The sequence below is a fragment of the Bombina bombina genome, chromosome 2, assembly GCF_027579735.1.
Source record: "Bombina bombina isolate aBomBom1 chromosome 2, aBomBom1.pri, whole genome shotgun sequence".
Classification (NCBI taxonomy): Eukaryota; Metazoa; Chordata; class Amphibia; order Anura; family Bombinatoridae; genus Bombina; species Bombina bombina.
Genome location: NC_069500.1, coordinates 999,668,588 through 999,689,559, shown reverse-complemented (window position 1 = coordinate 999,689,559; position 20,972 = coordinate 999,668,588). Strand labels below are relative to the sequence as shown.

General features: G+C 35.3%; 2 protein-coding genes across 2 annotated transcripts in view; one reads left to right on the top strand and one right to left on the bottom strand.

Annotated features, from left to right (window-relative positions):
* Positions 1–13,178: 13,178 nt before the first annotated feature.
* Positions 13,179–14,158, bottom strand: LOC128648146 (ubiquitin carboxyl-terminal hydrolase isozyme L1-like). The gene has a single exon (XM_053700807.1). The coding sequence runs from the start codon at positions 14,084–14,086 to the stop codon at positions 13,415–13,417; it is 672 nt and encodes a 223-aa protein (XP_053556782.1). The 5' UTR covers positions 14,087–14,158; the 3' UTR covers positions 13,179–13,414.
* Positions 14,159–15,461: 1,303 nt separating this feature from the next.
* Positions 15,462–20,972, top strand: part of RRH (retinal pigment epithelium-derived rhodopsin homolog) — a 51,637-nt gene continuing 46,126 nt past the window's right edge. Inside the window, exon 1 of the mRNA XM_053700187.1 lies at positions 15,462–15,594. Coding sequence (XP_053556162.1) covers positions 15,462–15,594 — 133 coding nt within the window. The remainder of the gene's footprint in view (positions 15,595–20,972) is intronic.

Below are 20,972 nucleotides of genomic sequence, written 5' to 3'. Positions count from 1 at the left end.
ATAATATTCCTTTTTAAAGGGAAAAAGCTGTAGACTTTGAATGTCTTCAATAAAATGATTTCAAAAAAAGAAACATGTTGGAAACATGATAGATATATTTCACATACCATCAGACTCCAAGGCAGCCTCTTCCTCCTCCATCCCACATGTGACATCAATCTCTGTAAAACATAACATGTTGTGTACACCTTAAGATCAGATATTATAACATATGTTACTGTTGCTCAAATACGCACATCAATGTTGCATTAAAGATATACACACACAAAGTTATGATTTACATCATTTTGATGGAGCATACAAATGACAATAGATTTGTTATTGTCAATAAATCAGAATATTAATGTATTGTTTGTCTTAATGTTAAATTCATAAAAGCATAGTACATAGAACATTTAAGATTTCTCATGTGTGTATCACTTGATGACTGTTGTCAAAAAAACAAATTGAAAAAAACATATGTTAGACATCTTATGAATAACAAATGTGTAGACTAATAAAGTAGAAATTATTAATCGCTCAATAGAAAAAATAAATATATAATCAGAAGATAAATTCTATGATTTTTTATAATGTTATGCTTCATCGGAATCATGATCATAATATTGATTAGCAATACACCTTCAATTACATATAAATGAGTCAATGGACTTACCAGGAGACCGCAAAGGCGGCTCTATGTCACTGCTGGATTCCTGTGGGCTTCCCACACCAACTCTCTCTATGAATGATATAGATATATATTATTAAACACATTTTGGATATCACTAAATCACATCTGTCTAGAATTTTTACATTAATCAACTTTAAAATGTGAAGAATAGAGCAGTCATTACACCAGAAAATGCTTGATTGAATCAAGGGGATTCTGTAAACATATCTGTATTGAACATATGTTTAATGTCAGACTACATTAGACATCAAATTCATCTCAGATGCTGCTATTGCATATCTAAATATACCCAATGATCAATGTTCTTAACCCTTTAAGGACACAGCTTTCACTAAGCTCAATTGTTTTATGACGGAATAATTCCGTCATATGTCCTTAAGAAGTTACAAGAATACACACAAACCACATATTGAGGAGCATCTGTTGACAAATCTAAACAAACATGTGTCACATCGACCCATTTTTTCAATGTACAGTAATCTTGTTTAGGACACAACACATATTTATCACAATACATAACAAACTTGATTATTACAAATATGTAATCATGGTGCTGTTAGAGTATGCAGATATCTATAAAGTAACTCCAACAGATAATTAGATTTATATATCAATAGTTTTTAATAAAAATAATGTAAAGATGAATGAATCTATTTTGTCTTAAAGGGACACTGACATGATTAATTTAAATAATTGATTTCTATGTTCAAACTGTAAAAAATGATTTAACATTGACTCCTATTATAATTAGAATGTTGCTCGATATTAATCTTAAAGGCAGATAAGGAATATTGGATTCAATAAATATTGTTTGTTGAAGGTATCCACCAATCATCAATATAAACCCAGGTTGGTCAACAAATATTTAGATGCACATAAACGTACTTTCTTTATTTTAAACTACATTTAGCAATAGAATATGTCACATATGATGATAGTATTATATTTTATGTTTATTAATATTGCATACTGTATGTGAAAGACAATATTAATAATTGTAGCTCAGTATCCCTTTAATCTAAAATTAAATAGATTCCACAATGTTGTTGTTTGTTAATGAATTATCTACTCCATATGTTGATGTAATGAATGGTATTGAGCATGCAATTAAAATCAAATATGTTATTTAAGGATATCCGAATAATTATATAATTTACATCTATTAAATAGACATTACATATAAATATTGAACAATGTGTATTTAGTATGTAATGTTCATTCCATGTTTCTAAGACAAATGTCAATTAAAATGAGACATACCATACTGTGACAAGCCCTGGCTTGAGGATCCAGCAGCCACATCCATATCTGTAATATATTAAATGAGGATTGCATATCATTAATACTAATCATGCCATGTTTAAAATATTTACATTAATAACAAATCAATAGAAAAATATTAATCCTTTGGTAGTCCCATGAGTTAATAGTTTCCGCAATTAAATTAATGATAAATATATCCTGGACTCTTATTTTCAATCAGTTGTGTTGTTTACTGTATCTTTAAGAATATCTGCTTGTTATTACATAATCATCAATTGATGGCCATATGTTATAATTTATTAGTATTATTCGTTTTTTATTAGATATAATATTTAAAATAAGAATACTGTATTCTTCACTAATCTAAGAATTTCCATTAAATTTTTAACAACATGTATAAAGCAATGCCACTTTCCGCAAACCCATGTTAACGTGGATGAGAAATGCCATTTTCGCGATCATTGCGCAATGATTCCAAGCGGAATTACGCATCCGTCATTTGAACAACATGTATAAAGCAATGCCACTTTCCGCAAACCCATGTTAACGTGGATGCGAAATTACATTTCCGCTCTGTGACGCATACTCTGTAGAGCGCAAGAAACATCATTCCTATTTCATGTGTCAATAATCTAAAATCAGATATCTAAACATCATATGTAGTGTATGTTGTGAGATCTGTATAGGTTTAGTATCTGACTAAATACACATTTTTGATTTTTAAAATTATAAATATTATATGAAGTTGGATAATTACCTGGTTCAGATTCTCTATCGGCTCCTCCCAGGCCACCGGACGGAGAAGCATCTGCCCTGTCCCCCGCGTCAGGACTTTCAGATCCCGCAGCTGGGAGGGAAGAAGAGGAGGCCGAGGATGGCGAGGATCTAAATCTTTTGGGGACCCGGAGATTGAGGAGCTCGCATAAAGTCACCTCATAAGGGAGTAGGTACAGTTTCCGCGGGGCCTTTCTTTGGCCCCCTCTTTTACGGGCTTGTACCCAGTCCCTTATGAGGTTGACTTTTTTCGATAAACGCAACCTCATATCTCCGAATCTCCTCATGATCTGATCCTGGGTCCTCTGGACGTCACACACCAATCTAACCGCATTGGTGATAGACTCCCAGAGGGCCTTCTTAACAGGCGCATCTGTCGAGCTCCTCTTGTTCCCAAACAGCTGGGGATAAAAGTCCTTGACGGCGTGGACCAGTGCAGCGCTCTCCTCCTTGGTGAACCTGGGAACTGACATGCCTGCTGGGTTTTGCAAAAAATATATTATAATATATACTGCCTGCAGGCATTAGAGAACTGACAAAGATGGCAACGTGTAATGGACTTTTATATGGTGAAGTAAACATGAGATGCACCATGGGACAATTTATCTGTACATCTGATTGGATAAAAGTTTGAAATATTGTTATAATGTCTGTGAGACCATCCTGACTCAAGTTGTGTTTGTGTGATGAACTCTGATTGGCCGTTCCTTAATGTTTCATATCTTAGTAACTTCCTTACACATACCGCTTGGTGGTGCTGTAACTTCATTTTTCATGTAGACTTATTTGTAACTCATGGGCCTGTCATGCGGATATGTGTGACGCAGATTTTATATCTGGGATCCGTGAAATATTAATGATTAAATACTCTTTAAAATCTAATACTGTCACATTATTAATGTTGTAGACATTTCTCGGTTTAATAACGGTCTGTTTCTTTAATACAAATACACATTTAATATTGTATGTCTTTATTGTTCTTTAAATAAATTTATTGTGAAGTATTGACATTGCTCTATTAAATGTATTTATAATGCACATTGATTGTGTGCTATTGCGTGACATTACACTAATGTTTAAATATGCTAATCTGGTGTTTGAAGATGCGTTTCCCACGCAATATTTATTAATGTTAAAATTCCGGTTAGAATGTCAGTAACTTGGATAATCTGTTTATAAATGTTAAACTACAGCTTTGTTATTCGCAAATAAACCTCGAGCTTGTACTTCTCTGAAGTGCTCATATATGTTATTGTGCAATGGCGTCTTTAGTTTTAAAGAGACATTACAAACAAACAATTGTATCAAATGATCTGTAGAGATAGAAGATTGTTTAGACTTTAAACTGTAAATCATTTTCTCTTAGTATTTATATATCCTCAACAGAAGAAATTTAAATGCACATGGTTGAGACAATCACATAAGGCATCTCTGTGCATCCACCAATCTTCATCTACTGAGCCTATCTCGATATGCTTTTCAAGCAAAGTATGTCAAGATAGGAAGAGAAGTAAATACACTCTTTAAATCTCTTAAAGGGACACTGTCCAAACAAATTTACCATTGGTGATTGAGCATGAAATGTTAATCAACTTTATTATTTAATACGATTATCAAATGTTAAGTTATCTTGTTATGTTTCTTTGCAAATCAATAATGATATTTTATATTACGGACAATTGTTTAATAAAAACCTGGGTTGTCCTTGACGATTGTTGCATCAATTATTCCAAACAATCAAGTTCTGTCCAGAGTACTGAAGCAAATAAATTAGCTATTTACTGCCTTATTTCTAAAGTAATGATAGCAACATCACAATGAGCATTCATAATATGAGACAAGTTTTAAAGTTGATTAAAATAGAATACTCATTCAGAATGTATAAATCATTGTTTTTTTAACTGGCTACCTTTAAGTATATTTTGAGTTCATGTCCCTTTAAATAAACATTTCACAATAATGCTTAATATATCATAAACCTAGGCACCTTCCTTTTGCTAAATGAGTCTAACATATGAGTAAAGCAAATTTAGATTAACTTCTAGATTGTTTTACACACTGACTGAAATATATTTATTAAATGAGGTCTTTTTTAGCCTTCAGCGTAGAGGGACATTAAGCTATATGTTATGTATGCATTTTGTATAATAATCTTATATTTGACCAACTTAATATGTTTTGTTATTCAATCATTATATTGTAATTATATATATTCGTGGATTAAATACATCTCTACATAGGCTATTTTGATGCTGATTGTTGTTTGCATATAGATGCCTTATATCATTGACTAAGATATGTGCATTTATTTTTATTTTAACAAGTATATTTAAAGACTGAATGTAATTCTATAGTACATTCTAAATATGTTTAAATTCTTGTATGATATTTGTAACAATCTATACAAAATATACATTTTGAATGACCCCTTTAAGGACCCAAACATATTGTATTTTGATTTAACATTGACAAAATAAACTAAAGGGGAAATTACATTCTATATAGATATTTGATGTCTAACCCAAGAGGTAAGATTGTAATAAATACATAATATTACTAAGTATAGTTAAATGACTCCACTAGAAAATTACATAGATTAACCTGGCATCCAATAACTAATTTTTTAAAAATATCAAGTTAAATGACCTACCATTTATAAATGTAATAATTGTAAAATATTTTCTAATAATGTTTTGAGATACCTAAGGAAGATACATGATCTTATACAATTCTTTTTACATTCAACAACACTGTCACTTTCATGTAATTGAACCACTTCACCTTATTAAATGTTAAAACAATCATAATATTACTACATATCCTAAATATTTTTAATATATACTTTTTCAATATAAAAGCATTGAAGAATCTGACTCCCCAATTAATGTTAAAAGATATATTTTAATATTCTCGGAAGATTTTTATTTTCTACTATTAATGCATTATTTTCTCTTATGCATGTGCTTGTCAAATAGCCAACTACCAGTCATGGGAGTCCAAGTTTTATTTATTTACAGATTATATTGATATATATTAGAATCTGTTAAAAATAAACATATATTTAATAGAAAATAATTAAATATTCCAGGAAGTCATCAGATGCCAATCTGAAATGACAAATAATAAAAATGGAACAAAGTTAATACACACGTTGTAAAATATTCATAAAATACATTTAAAATCATATGGTGTCTATGCTCTAACTTTGATCAACATTTTTTAAAGATAATCATTACATTGATTTTAAATTAATGAAATACATACACCATTATATTGTTGATTAAAAATTATATTTAAATATCAAAAATTAAAATTATACATAATAATGTATATCACATGTAAACAATATATGTATGCTGAACATAAATGTAATATTTCATGTCCATTCAAATACCTCTATATCAACTATAATATGTATTCCTTTTTCTGATTGTGATCCCTAAATATCTCATTAAGAACTAAATATGACTAATGTATGTAAGCTACTAATATTCTACAGTCTTCACTAGCATGCATTGGTACACCAACCTGGACAATGCATGGTCTTTGAAAGTCAATTCAGGGGTAAACAGTTGATCTTCAATAGGTGTCTTATTCATCAGTTCATTAAATAGAGGACTGGGAAATACCATCTAAAAAAGTACAATCATCTAAGTGTCTGATTGTGATCCCTAAATATCTAATTAAGAACTAAATATGACTAATGTATGTAAGCTACTAATATTCTACAGTCTTCACTAGCATGCATTGGTACACCAACCTGGACAATGCATGGTCTTTGAAAGTCAATTCAGGGGTAAACAGTTGATCTTCAATAGGTGTATTATTCATCAGTTCATTAAATAGAGGACTGGGAAATACCATCTACAAAATAGAAAATCATCTAAGTGTCTCCAATAGGATGTCTCCACAGCCTTATTCTATCAAATAGTTTGCACTTACCATGTGAACATGTATTTGTATGGTTTTCAAGGTCAGCAGAATTGAAATATAATGCCAGACATGATCCCATTGGTATACTTCAATTTCAATCTTGGCTTTTTCCCCACTGTCAGTCTTGGAAATCTTCACTGTCAGGCTTCAAATTGTTCCCTTTCAGTCTTTAGATTAAGTCATCTCCCTAATGTAAGAAATTATATATAAAGATTTCATACAAGTGTGTGAATCAGTTATGTACCCCTCTCCCACCCCCCATTTCATAATAAATATCTATCACTAGCTTACTAAGCCTGTGTATGAACCTGTGTTATTTTCTATCAAGTGTGAAGATGAGTCATATTGAGCAGAACAAACCTCTGTGTGACATTGAACCATAGTCATTCTAGAGTATCCCTTTCTGATTATGTACATTTTAAGTAATGTGTAAACAAAGTTATATTTTTTAAAATGTATGCCATATGATGTATTTGTGTACAAATCATGCCAGCAACAGTCCATACATTTCTACTTACCATCTGATGTCCTCTTTAAAAACCAGGTGGCAAAGACTCGCTATAGGACCCAATGCCCAGAGCATCACCTATATTATGAGAAATAAAGATTATTCTAACATTTGATCAATACTAACATGTTTGCACAATTCTCTACTTGTCATTTCCCTAGAGTTCACATCTATTGAAAATACTCCAGTGTAACTTCTATTATTTACCGTCTAAAGTGGCGGTTGATGACGTCTGCTCTGACATCAAGTCCCTCGTCCTGGAATTCCCCCTCTAGAACAGGATCATCCTCCTCATCTCTGAGGAGGTCTCTGTCCACCGGGACGGCCTGCAGCATCCCAGCCCGCTGTGCAATATTATGCAGGACGCTACAGGCTACAACGATCTTAGCCACCTTCTTTGGGTTGTACTGGAGTGCTCCTCCAGAACGGTCCAGGCACCTGAATCTCATCTTCAGGAGCCCGAACATCCTTTCAACCACCGCCCTGGTTCTCTTATGAGCCCTATTGTAGCGCTCCTCAGACACATCAGTTGGGCTACGCAAGGGGGTAATGAGCCAAGGCCGGCTCATGTACCCAGAATCACCTATAAATTTAGAACAGAACATAATTCAAACAGAATACTTAAACTAGTATATTGTTGTATAAATATATTTTTTTAAAACCATAATCCATATTAAAAGTTGTCAGAAACATAAAAGAAAATAAATAAATTTATATATAATTCTGTATCTTGCCATTTCATCTAAGACATGCTACATATGCGTATTTCTCCTAAACCAAACCTTGTGTAAAATGCTAACTACATGGTTACATTGCATTCTCTATCTGAACACTTAAGGTAAGACATGCTACATATCTGCATTTCAATAAAACTAGACATTAGCAGAAAAAGACAATGACAGGGTTAAATTGCATGAGATAATATCTTGCCTTTTCATCTAAGACATGCTACATATGCGTATTTCTCCTAAACCAAACCTTGTGTAAAATGCTAACTACATGGTTACATTGCATTCTCTATCTGAACACTTAAGGTAAGACATGCTACATATCTGCATTTCAATAAAACTAGACATTAGCGGAAAAAGACAATGACAGGGTTAAATTGCATGAGATAATATCTTGCCTTTTCATCTAAGACATGCTACATATGCGTATTTCTCCTAAACCAAACCTTGTGTAAAATGCTAACTACATGGTTACATTGCATTCTCTATCTGAACACTTAAGGTAAGACATGCTACATATCTGCATTTCAATAAAACTAGACATTAGCGGAAAAAGACAATGACAGGGTTAAATTGCATGAGATAATATCTTGCCTTTTCATCTAAGACATGCTACATATGCGTATTTCTCCTAAACCAAACCTTGTGTAAAATGCTAACTACATGGTTACATTGCATTCTCTATCTGAACACTTAAGGTAAGACATGCTACATATCTGCATTTCAATAAAACTAGACATTAGCGGAAAAAGACAATGACAGGGTTAAATTGCATGAGATAATATCTTTCCATTTCATCTAAGACATGCTACATATGCGTATTTCTCCTAAACCAAACCTTGTGTAAAATGCTAACTACATGGTTACATTGCATTCTCTATCTGAACACTTAAGGTAAGACATGCTACATATCTGCTTTTCAATAAAACTAGACATTAGCGTCGGTAAATAACAAATGGTTAAATTTAATCCTATAGCTGAACATGACGCTAACAGTTAAAAAATACAGGGGCAATTGTCAAAATAATTAACCATGTTGAGCACAAATACTCACCAACGAGATAACCAGGGGGCATTTGTCTTTCCTCAAACTGTCTCCACAGGGACGACAGAGAGAGGATGCGGGCATCATGACAAGCCCCTCCAAAATTCGCATACACATGCATAATCCTCATCCGTGCGTCACAAACATACTGCACGTTGAGGCTATGAAAATGTTTGCGATTTCTGAAGGGCAAGTCATCAATTGGAGCACGCAGCGCAATGTGGGTACAATCAATGGCTCCCAAGACATTGGGCAATTGAGCAATATCAAAGAATTCCCGCTTCAGGCGCCTCCAATCACCATCATTCTGTGGGAATCCTATGTATTGCTTACTGATACGTACCATGGCGTTCAGAAAGTTATCAAACACCCCAGAGAATGTACCTTGAGCCAGGCCATGCATGTACAGTTCTCCGGATTGAAAACTCCCGGAGGCCAGGACGTATAGACAGCTTAGCATCTTACTCATGGGGGGAACAGCAGTCCTTATTTGTATACGTGGCTCCAAATGAGGTTTAAGAAGCTCGTAAAGGCCAATGAGCTGTTCGCGATCGAGCCGATACTTATCAAAAACCTCAAAGTCGCTCATGTTTTCCAAGGTGGGTCTCACCCTGTAGACACGAGGACCTCGAACCAGACGACCCCTTCGTCTCGGTCTGAGCCGCCGAGGCTGCCTGATTCGACCAACAGCTAGTTCGCCAATAGCACCACCAGCAGCGTCTACCATGTCATCGTCATCCATCTTTCAAAACAGCGTAACAAGGTAAGCACTTGATCTGATGTGGATCACAAGTGATGCTTTGGCCATGTTGTTTGGGGGATTTATAGTACAATTAGTCCAATGGTAGTGAGTTTGTAATGATTGCTAATTGTATTCACTTGTTTGTATGTGAGCGGCGCGAATGCTTTCACAGTGGGCGTTTTTTTGTTGTTTGCTGAAATGTTGTTTTCCCCCAATGAATCTCAATGTGAAAGTGTCAAATATCACACATACAGTGCATGTTTGTAATGTTTGTTCATATGCGTAATCAATATTTCTTAAACGCGATCTTATAGTAACAAGCACACGTCCAGGCTAACATGAATGAAAGTGCATAGTTGTGTATAATGTGCATCGAATGTGATCGATCAATGTTGATGCAATATTGTTTGTAAACGATAAAGTAACATCTGCCATCTGTAGTATTGTATATATAAGTGATTGCCGAGCTGTCAATATTGTATGCGTCCCTTTCAAATCGCACTAATACTGAATAACTTCCGGCTGTCATCTGTAGTATTGTATATATAAGTGATTGCCGAGCTGTCAATATTGTATGCGTCCCTTTCAAATCGCAATAATAATTCCGAACTTCCCGTCTGCCATCTGTAGTATTGTATATATAAGTGATTGCAGAGCTGTCAATATTGTATGCGTCCCTTTCAAATCGCACTAATAATTCCGAACTTCCCGTCTGCCATCTGTAGTATTGTATATATAAGTGATTGCCGAGATGTCAATATTGTATGCGTCCAATTCAAATCGCACTAATACTGAAGAACTTCCGGCTGTCATCTGTAGTATTGTATATATAAGTGATTGCCGAGCTGTCAATATTGTATGCGTCCCTTTAAAATCGCAATAATAATTCCGAACTTCCCGTCTGCCATCTGTAGTATTGTATATATAAGTGATTGCCGAGCTGTCAATATTGTATGCGTCCCATTCAAATGGCACTAATACTGAATAACTTCCGGCTGTCATCTGTAGTATTGTATATATAAGTGATTTTATATCTGACAATATTGTATGCGTCCCATAAAAATTGCACGAATACTGAATAACTTCCGGCTGCCATCTGTAGTATTGTATATATAATTGATTTGCGATCTGACAATATTTCTTAATTGTCCCATTGAAATCTCCATAATAATGCTGTTCAAAAGTGTGGTTTACGTATATGTTGTATTGTAGTATTGAGTGTTAAAGTTCCTAAAGGGGCGGTACAGTGGTGAATCTGTGATGTGTATGGTTGAATCTTGTAATGACGTCATGATATTATTAACCTGCCTATGTAGTTGTGAAATCCTCATTGTGTTGTTGTATTGTGCTACATTGTTATTGTGTGCTGAATAAAATCTAAATGTGTGCTTTGTGGTTGCGTGATGGGTGATGCGTGTTATGTACATGTAGTACGTATATATTGTGATTGTGTCCCACATATGCTGACTTCTATATAGCGGTCTGGCATTGTTGTTCCTTCCCATAAAGTGACATCTGTAATCTGGTGTAATGATGTTCGTGTTGTACGTAATTCCTAATGGTTTCTGGTGATGGAATCATGATGTTAAAAGTACAGTAAAATCCATATGTTGTGTTTTCCTAGAGAGAATGTAATGTGTTTTTCCCCCATCATTTGAATGCACATGTATGAGTGAATGTTAAACGTAATGTATGTGCATCCATGAGTGATTATGTGTTAAGCCTATGTAGATATGCAGTTGCTGCAAGCATATGAGTTGAATAACTGAAATGCAATAATAAAGGTAAATGAGAGATGTTTCCCATTGTGTAGTGTTTGTGAATCCAGAAATGTGTATTGAATTTTATTTTAATTGTAAATGTAATTTTATTGAAATAATAATGTGTTACTAGTGATGGGGATTTGTAGTTGATGTAATCTAAAAGTGTTAAAAATATTTATGGTGTGGTGAATATTTAATATTAAAAACCATAAGTCCACCATAGGGAAATAGTCATTTCTTGATCTATTTATCATAGCTGGGTCTAACGCATGAAATCATGTATTTTCTAGCGCTGGTATTTGGAGTTTTTCAGTCTACGCTATTTGCGTGCGTTAGGGAAATGAGGGTTTCGCGTGCACGAGCACGTCTTCCCAATAGAAGTCAATGGAGGCTCCAAAGATTTCTATTTTTTTTTTCTAAGACTGGTTTTCCTCGTAAAGTGAGTGACGTCATGATCTTGTGTGAAAAAGTAAATAAATCGTGTTCTTTTTGTAATAAATAAATATTTTGTGTATGTCATGTGGTGTATATTGTTTGTATGCATCGATGAGTGTATGTTTGTGATAATGTTATTCGTTAGATGTAGGTATATGAGGGTCTTTTCCCGTATGTCCATGTAAGTCAATGGGAAAATGGATTTGTGTGGATTTTTTTCAAACACCCGAGATCTCGCAACTTTAATCCTTTGTATTTTAACGAAAAAAAAAAAAAATAAGAAAAATAAAGATAGTGTTGTGTTTGTATGAGTGTAAGTGTACTTTGTGTAATATTTGTTTTGTGATTCGTGGATGTTTTTTTTGGCGGTATATGTTTACTACTGGGTCTGAGGTGGCGGTAGAAAGGTGAGCGTTAGGTGTATTTTGAGTGGCGGTAAATAAACTCTAAATACCGGAGTGCGTAAGAAACCCGCGTTAGGAGCCTCTAACGCTGGTTTTTACGGATAACGCCGAACTCTAAATCTAGGCCATAGTGTTTAAAAGTGCATATACAGCGCCAACATCCGAACAGATACAAGCTCCCAAAGTGAGACCCCTAAAAACTCAGAAAAATATTATTTATTATATATTATAATAATATAGAAAGAGGGAGCGCCAGCTATAGGCTAAAGTATCAGAATAACAGAATAATATTAAAATACATTTATTACATTCACATAAACTAGGGTACCATATGTACATTTAACAGTTTGATTGAAAACAATTAAAAAATTAGTTAAAAACAATAGAGTAAGTGCCCCTCAGGAGAGAGGGGAATACCAAAAGATATAAACACAAAACAAATGTGTATTAAAAGTCCCACATGATATAAGTAGTCACTGCTCGAGTTTACATATAGGGTAAGCCTATTTTCAATTAAGTTTAATATTATTCTGTTATTCTGATACTTTAGCCTATAGCTGGCACTCCCTCTTTCTATATTTATATTCATAAACATATATATTTATTTTTGCTGCCCATCCCTGTGCGACTTACCCCCTTCGCTTCGCTAGATCTTCTTTTATCCTGTGAGTTGTCTCTTTTGACCCGGCGAGGCTTCCATAGATCCTCACTTCAGTCAGGTATCTATTGGGTGGAGCCAAGGGTGTGTGTACTTTCGAACACTTGTAGCAGACTCACTAGATTCCTTAGCGGCGGTGGATAACTATCGGGATATCTGATTGGATTACCTTTAACTTTTTCCACAACACGGAAACTGCTTTAAACTGGCAAACCGGGAGTCAAGCTTTAGATATTGGGCACCTGTGCCACATTTCTTTTTTTTTGTGCCTAAAAGGCCAACTTTATTCTCAGAACAAGTGCTTCAAAGTTGTCAGCAGCAAAGCATTAGTGAAAAGCATTCAATCAAATTGCTTCAAAAAAAACCAGACATCCAGATGACTGCACACATCTTGTACAAGCAATGTACAATGAAACTAAATATTTACTAAATAATTTAAAGCTGTACTTAAGTAGAATTTCAACTATATGACACTGATCATGAAAAACTTATCCAGATTTGCTAAGAGCTACAGCAGAGAAACGGACTTCTCCCTTCTCACGTTCTGTAAACTGTCGGCAGATTTTTGCAACATCCTTCAATAAAGAGTCTTCAGATGTAGTGCCATGGCTGATAGGAAATGGAAGCTTACCATCAAGCTCATAGAGAGAGCCATCTACTGCAGTAAATAATATGAAGTGGAAGTTCAGCTCATCGTTTACCCTACATTGTCCTTCGGCTGCCACAGAGTTATGAGCGGACTGTATAGCCTTATTTTTTTCAAGAAGTGATGCCCTTTCATCAGGTTTAAGGCCAGAAGATTCTTCTAAGAAGTCTTTTAAAACAGATTTTTCCGCAAAACTCAGTTTCTCTTTGTTATTAGCAACAGCATGAATGAGGCCAACTGTACCACATGAGTTACCAATAGTCTGCTTCAAAAAATACACTTTAGAATTCACTTCTTTATCCTTAAGCTCTGATATTTGTTTTTCTCTGAAGTTCTCATGCTGTTTAGTGGGAGGAAAAAGCAGCAGCACTGCACAGACAGGAGTGGGAACAGATGAAAGTAATCCTTCCTCCAAACTTAGTACATCCACAAACTTCCAGCTATCTAAAACACCAACCTTATCCATCACTTTGTTCAGCATCTCAGGATTAATTTCCATTGCTTGCAATTCCATTGTTACAAAAGAGCCGTATAATTTACTACAAATAACGAAACCCGTACACCTTGCAAGGGATAGGACCGAATATATGAGATTGATTGAGACCCTGTGCCACATTTCTGTGATATGCTGTGTATATTCGTTTATCCCGTGAGTTGCTCTATTTAGCGTGTGTTATACTATTAAAAGTCCTTACTGTAGATTTGAATCGAGTCTGCGCTCTTCTCCTTTTTGTATTGCTAGATCTATTGCTGTGTCACAAGCCATGAGAACGAGTCTCCCATTGGAGCCTATGGAAGTGAGCTCTCGTGACCGCAATACGTCTGTGCAATGCAAATGCAAGGTAACTTTTGCATTGCACCTTACTTGTAATACCAGTGCACATTTGCGTACATTAGTATTACTAAGTTGAGTGAAAATATTGCTTTTGCGGAAACGATATTTTGTGCTAAACTTGTAATCTAGCCCAAAGTGTTTTTGAACAGAACTTGGTTCTGTTCAAGGGATTAACACAGGGGTAGCCATAGCCAATCAGCTGAGCAAAAGTATTACAATTATCTGTCTTTGTCAGGGGATTGTATTAGTTAAAGGGACATAAAACCCAATTTTTTGCAGATAGAGCATTTGATTCTAAACAACTTTCCAATTTTCTTCTATTATCAACTTGTCTTTGTTTTCTTGTTATCCTTTGTTGAAAAGCAGGACGGTAAGTTCAGAAGTGTGCATGTGTCTGCAGCAGTTTTGCAACAATGTTATACATCAGCAAGAGCACTCGATGGCAGCACTATTTCCTGTGATGCTGTGCTTCAGATGTACAGGCTACCTACCTAGATATCACTTCAACAAAGAATAACAAGAGAACAAAGCAAAATTGATGATAGAAAGTAAATTGGAAACCTTTTTAAAATTGCATTCTCTGTCTGAATCATGAAAGAAAAAAATGTGGGTTTCATGTCCCTTTATAGCAAACTTAACAGACTAAAGACAGTTTTTAGGAGGTAAATAGTAGAACAGTGTTCTAAAGATAAATATAAAAACCTTCTGGTTTAGTTTAGAATAGGTTCGGGCAGCACCAGAACCCTCCAAACCAGACGTTGCGCAACACTTTTGAATACTTTCAAGAAAATCAAATGTAATCAGTGCGGAAGCTGCTCAGTAATAAGGCATGTGATTGTTTTAATCTCTTCAGAAAAGAATCTTTGAATGAATTTCATTGTAAATTCCTGAATTTCTGTACCGGCCTTTGTTTAGCTAACAAGCTCAGCACGGATTGGCATGGGAAATCTTTTAAGATGCTCACTTGTTTATCGACCATTCACAATCCATAAGATAACAAAAAAATATGTAATAGCAACATTGAAAATTTTAGCATATGCACTGAGCACCCATCATGGATAAAACACCATTTACATTACTGCCTATTGGAACTGGTTCAGTAAATACCTCTGACACGTCAACAGAAGGCCACTCTGTGTTTTCCCAGACTGAACACAATATAGTTGCAGCCTATCTGATTACAGCAGGTATGGGATTTTTTTCACTTTTTATTCAGAAATGTTTCATAGTAACTTGAAGAGACTAGAGTTGGGGTTATTTGGTGCTGTTTCTTGATTTGAAATTATTTTGGTGTTGTCTATATGTCATTTGCATGCCGATTCAGCACAGTCATTTTATACATATATATAAGATGATCTATTCATTAATTTTAGGGAGTTATACTTATACAAATTATGTTTTATATATTATTTACTAAATATACGTATTTTAAGTATTATATATATTTAAAGCAAATGGTTTCAGAATACTGTTAAGGTTTTTAAGTATTAAAAAAGTTGCCAATTTCTTTGGTTAGTGAGAGATTTTGCATTTTATATTTTTATGTGGAGATCATGAAATATTTTATATATGGTCAAAAAGATCTTTAAAGACAAATGCCACATTTTTCTCCTTTGGAGGATATAATGCACTTATGATGAGTAGTACATACTGTATATCTTGATGTGTGGATAAGGAAGTGGACATTTTTCATGTGTTGAGTATTGATTACAAAACATTTGAGAATAATCAGATTAAGTGTTTGGGTAGAAGTTTTTGGATGCTTTATTTGAATTAACGGGACATTAAACTGCTGTGCCCAACTACAAAAGAATAGTAACTACTTACTATGTAACTGCATTTCATCCTGTTCCTGCGGCTCTTTACAAATCAGTTCTCCTGTTTTAATAGCTTAAAGTGTGCACTGCTTCTGTCACAGGCTGTGAGAATACCTGAGCTCCAAAATGGCAGCCCCCAGCACAAAAAGGCGGAGCTTCAGTATCTGGCACTTTAAGCTACTAAAACAGGAGAACGTATTTGAAAAGAGCTGCAGGAGCAAGATGAAATACAATAACATACACCTAGATTACAAGTTTTGCACTATAAAGGGTGCAAAACGAACGCAACAAAAGTTGCGTTATTTCACCCTCCATAGTGCTGCCATTATGAGTTTTGAAAAAGCCGCCTTGTGCGTGCGATATGGTGGCGATGAGCTCCATACCGCACAAAATCCAAGCGCTGCTTTGATGTGCTTGTGCACGCTTTCCCCATAGGAGAAAGTGTTAAAAAAAAACTAACACCTGCGATTGCGGAATAAAAAGCTCAGTAACGCAACCCCATTGATGTCTATGGGGAAAAAAGTTACATTTAAACCTAACACCCTAACATAAACCCCACGTCTAAACACCCCTAATCTGCTGCCCCAGACATCGCCGATACCTACATAAAGTTATTAACCCGTAATCTGCCGCTCCTGACATCGCTGCCACCAAAATAAATTTATTAACCCGTAATCTGCCGCTCCTGACATCGCTGCCACCAAAATAAATTTATTAACCCGTAATCTGCTGCTCCCGATATCGCCGCCACTATAATAAAGTTATTAACCCCTATTCCCATGCACCCCAACATCGCCGCCACTATAATAAAGATATTAACCCCTATTCCGCTGATCCCCAACATCGCTGCCACTAAATAAAGTTATTAACCTCTAAACCTCTGGCCTCTCACATCACTACCACTAAATAAACCTATTAACCCCTAAACTGACAGCCCCCACATTTCCAAAAACTAAATTAAACTATTAACCCCTAAACCTAACAACCCCCTAACTTTAAATTAAAATGACTACTACTCACTATCACCTAGATTATGAGTTTTGCGTTCGTGTTTTAATGCTGAAAAAATGGTCATTTCAGTGTTAAAACAGCAACGCAGCCATTACGAGTCTTAGCTCAGCTGGGTATAGCTGTACCACAAGCCTTTTAGCCTGTAATGCAACATCAGTCCCGCACTCAAAAAAAATATGTTTTTGTGTGGGGTTTCCATAGCGCTGCCATTACAAGTTTTGCGTTGAGGCTAAAAAACTTGCGTTACACCCTATACCGACACGATCCGTTCCGCAATCTGAGACCAGTAGTTATGAGTTTTACGCAACAAAACTGTTACACAAAACTCATACCTAAAGTGTTACAAAGTACAAAGTAATAAAGTACAAAGTAATAAAATGTATTAACCCCTATTCCGCCAGCCCCCACATCTAAAACTAAATTAAACTATTAACCCCTAAACCTAACAGCCCACTAACGTTAAATTAAAATGACAAGATCCCTATCTTAAAATAAATAAAAACTTACCTGTGAAATTAAAAAAACCTAGGTTTAAACTTTAAATTAACCTAACATAACTATTAGACTAAAATTAAAATAACTATCAATTAAATAAATTAAAATACTCATTTAAAAACCTCACTACTAAAAAAAAATAAATCTACAGTTACAAAAAATAAAAAATACTAAATTACAAAAAATAAAATACTTAATTACGAAAAATAACAAACGAAATTATCCAAAATAAAAACAATTACACCTAATCTAATTGCCCTATCAAAATAAAAAAAGCCCCCCCAAATAAAACCCCCCCCTAGTCTACAATAAACTACCAATAGCCCTTAAAAGGGCCTTTTGTAGGGCATTGCCCTAAAGAAATCAGCTCTTTTTCCTGTAAACAAATACAAAGACCCCCCAACAGTAAAACCCACCACCCAACCAACCCCCCAAAATAAAAGACCTAACTCTAAAAAAAACCTAAGCTAACCATTGCCCTGAAAAGGGCATTTGTATGGGCATTGCCCTTAAAAGGGCATTCAGCTCTTTTGCATTGCCCTTAAAAGGCCATTTAGTTATTTTAAGAAAGCCCAAAACCATAATATTAAAAAAAAAAACACCCCACTTACAGTTTATAAAGTCCGGACATCCATCCTCCTCCAGGTGGCGAGAAGTCTTCATACAGGCAACGAGGTCTTCATCCATCCAGGGGGCATCTTCTAGCATCATCCAGGCGGCATCTTCTATCTTCATCCCAGCAGCACGGAGCGGCTTCATCCTGAAGACATCTGGCACGGAGCAACCTCTTCATACGGTCCCCGATGTACACTGAATCTTCAATGCAACGGAGCCTTTTCAAAATGGTGTCCCTTGCATTCCTATTGGCTGATTTGATTTTTGAAATTCAAATCAGCCAATAGGATGACAGCTACTGAAATCCTATTGGCTGTTCAAATCAGCCAATAGGATGAGAGCTACTGAAATTCTATTAGCTATTCAAATCAGCCAAATTCTATTGGCTGATTTGAACAGCCAATAGGATTTCAGTAGCTCTCATCCTATTGGCTGATTTGAATTTCCAAAATTAAATCAGCCAATAGGAATGCAAGGGACACCATTTGAAAAGGCTCCCTTGCATTGAAGATTCAGTGTACAGCGGCGACCGTATGAAGAGGATGCTCCACGCCGGATGTCTTCAGGATGGAGCTGCTCCACGCCGCTGGGATGAAGATAGAAGATGCCGCCTGGATGAAGCTAGAAGACGCCCCCTGGATGGATGAAGATCTCGCCGCCTGGATGAAGACTTCTCGCCTCCTGGATGAAGATGGATGTCCGAACTTCAAAAACTGTAAGTGGATCGTCGGGGGTTAGTGTTAGGTTTTTTAAAACTTTTTTGGGGTGTTTTTTTATTTTAAATTAGGGTTTTGGGCTTTCTTAAAAGAGCTAAATGCCCTTTCAAAGGCAATGAAAACGAGCTGAAAGCCCTTTTAAGGGCAATGCCCATACAAATGCCCTTTTCAGGGCAATGGGTAGCTTAGGTTTATTTTTAGAGTTAGGTTTTTTATTTTGGGGGGCTGGTTGGGTGGCGGGTTTTACTGTTGGGGGGGGTTTTGTATTTTTTTTACAGGAAAAAGAGCTGATTTCTTTAGGGCAATGCCCTACAAAAGGCCCTTTTAAAGGCTTTTGGTAGCTTATTGTAGGCTAGGAGTTTTTTTATTTTTTTTGGGGGGGGCTTTTTATTTTGATAGAGCTATTAGATTAGGTGTAATTGTTTTTATTTTGGATAATTTCATTTGTTATTTTTCATACTTTAGTGTTTGTTATTTTTTGTACTTTAGTATTTTTTTATTTTTTGTAATTTAGTATTTTTTGTAACTGTAGATTTATTTTTTTTAGTAGTGTTAGGTTTTTTTAATGAGTAATTTAATTTATTTAGTTTGTAGTTATTTTAATTTTAGTCTAATAGTAATGTTAGGTTAATTTATAGTTTAAACTTAGTTTTTTTTAATTTCACAGGTAAGTTTTTATTTATTTTAAGATAGGGATCTTGTAATTTGAATTTAAAGTTAGTGGGTTGTTAGGTTTAGGGGTTAGTTTAATTTAGTTTTTGGCGATGTGGGGGGCTGGCGGAATAGGGGTTAATACATTTTATTAGTGGTGGCGATGTCAGGAGTGGCAGATTAGGGGTTAATAACTTTAATATAGTGTTTGCGATGCAGGGGGGCCTTGATTTAAGGGTTATGTTAGTGTACTTTGTAACACTTTAGGTATGAGTTTTGTGTAACAGTTTTGTTGCGTAAAACTCATAACTACTGGTCTCAGAATGTGGAACGGATCGTGTCGGTATAGGGTGTAACGCAAGTTTTTTAGCCTCAACGCAAAACTTGTAATGGCAGCGCTATGGAAATCCCACACAAAAACATAATTTTTTTGAGTGCGGGACTGATGTTGCATTACAGGCTAAAAGGCTTGTGGTACAGCTATACCGACAAGACTCGTAATGGCTGCGTTGCTGTTTTAACACTGAAATGGCCATTTTTTCAGCATTAAAATATGAACGCAAAACTTGTAATCTAGGTGATAGTGAGTAGTAACTATTATAGGGTAGTTGTACATAGCAGTTTAATGTCCCTTTAATTAAAGTGATAGTAGAGTTAACGATAACTGGCAAAGGAATTGCAATCTTCTTTAAATTTATATACAGGTTCATTCATGATATGTCTCTAAAAATACCTTATAAAGCCGTTTTCTTAATTTTGTAATTGTATATTAATAAACTGCTACGGCATCCTCTGTCAAATTTTTTTAAATTTTTTGACGCTATCCAATAAAATTGCGCCCCATCTGGCAAAGACCGGTGGGAAAAAAAGAAACTACAAGTTATGGTCAGGCGTTAATTCCTACATCCTCCTCTCAGTCACATTTTACTCTGTGCGTGTGCATGAGACACACATGCACATTTGTTTGCTCTCTATTAGTAGGTTGACAGGATTAGCAGAAAGGTATCTTCAGCTAGCTGCTATACAAGTAAACAATGTATCGAGTTGTGCACTGTTTACTTTATATTAGTGGTCTACCCCTTGCACATGCATACTGTGAATGTTCACGGGATCATGCAATTATGCTGATGTAGAGAGTGGGTGTTACCACTCTTAATGTCACCAACATGAAGAACAGGAAGCGTTACGGGGGTGGAGGAAGCAAAGAACAACACTAGAAATATAAGTACATTTTTATAACTTTTGGGTTATTACTTAAAA

Coding starts and splice junctions, on each gene's coding strand:
- LOC128648146 (XM_053700807.1), bottom strand. CDS start 14,086: ATGGAATTGCAAGCAATGGAAATTAATCCTGAGATGCTGAACAAAGTG.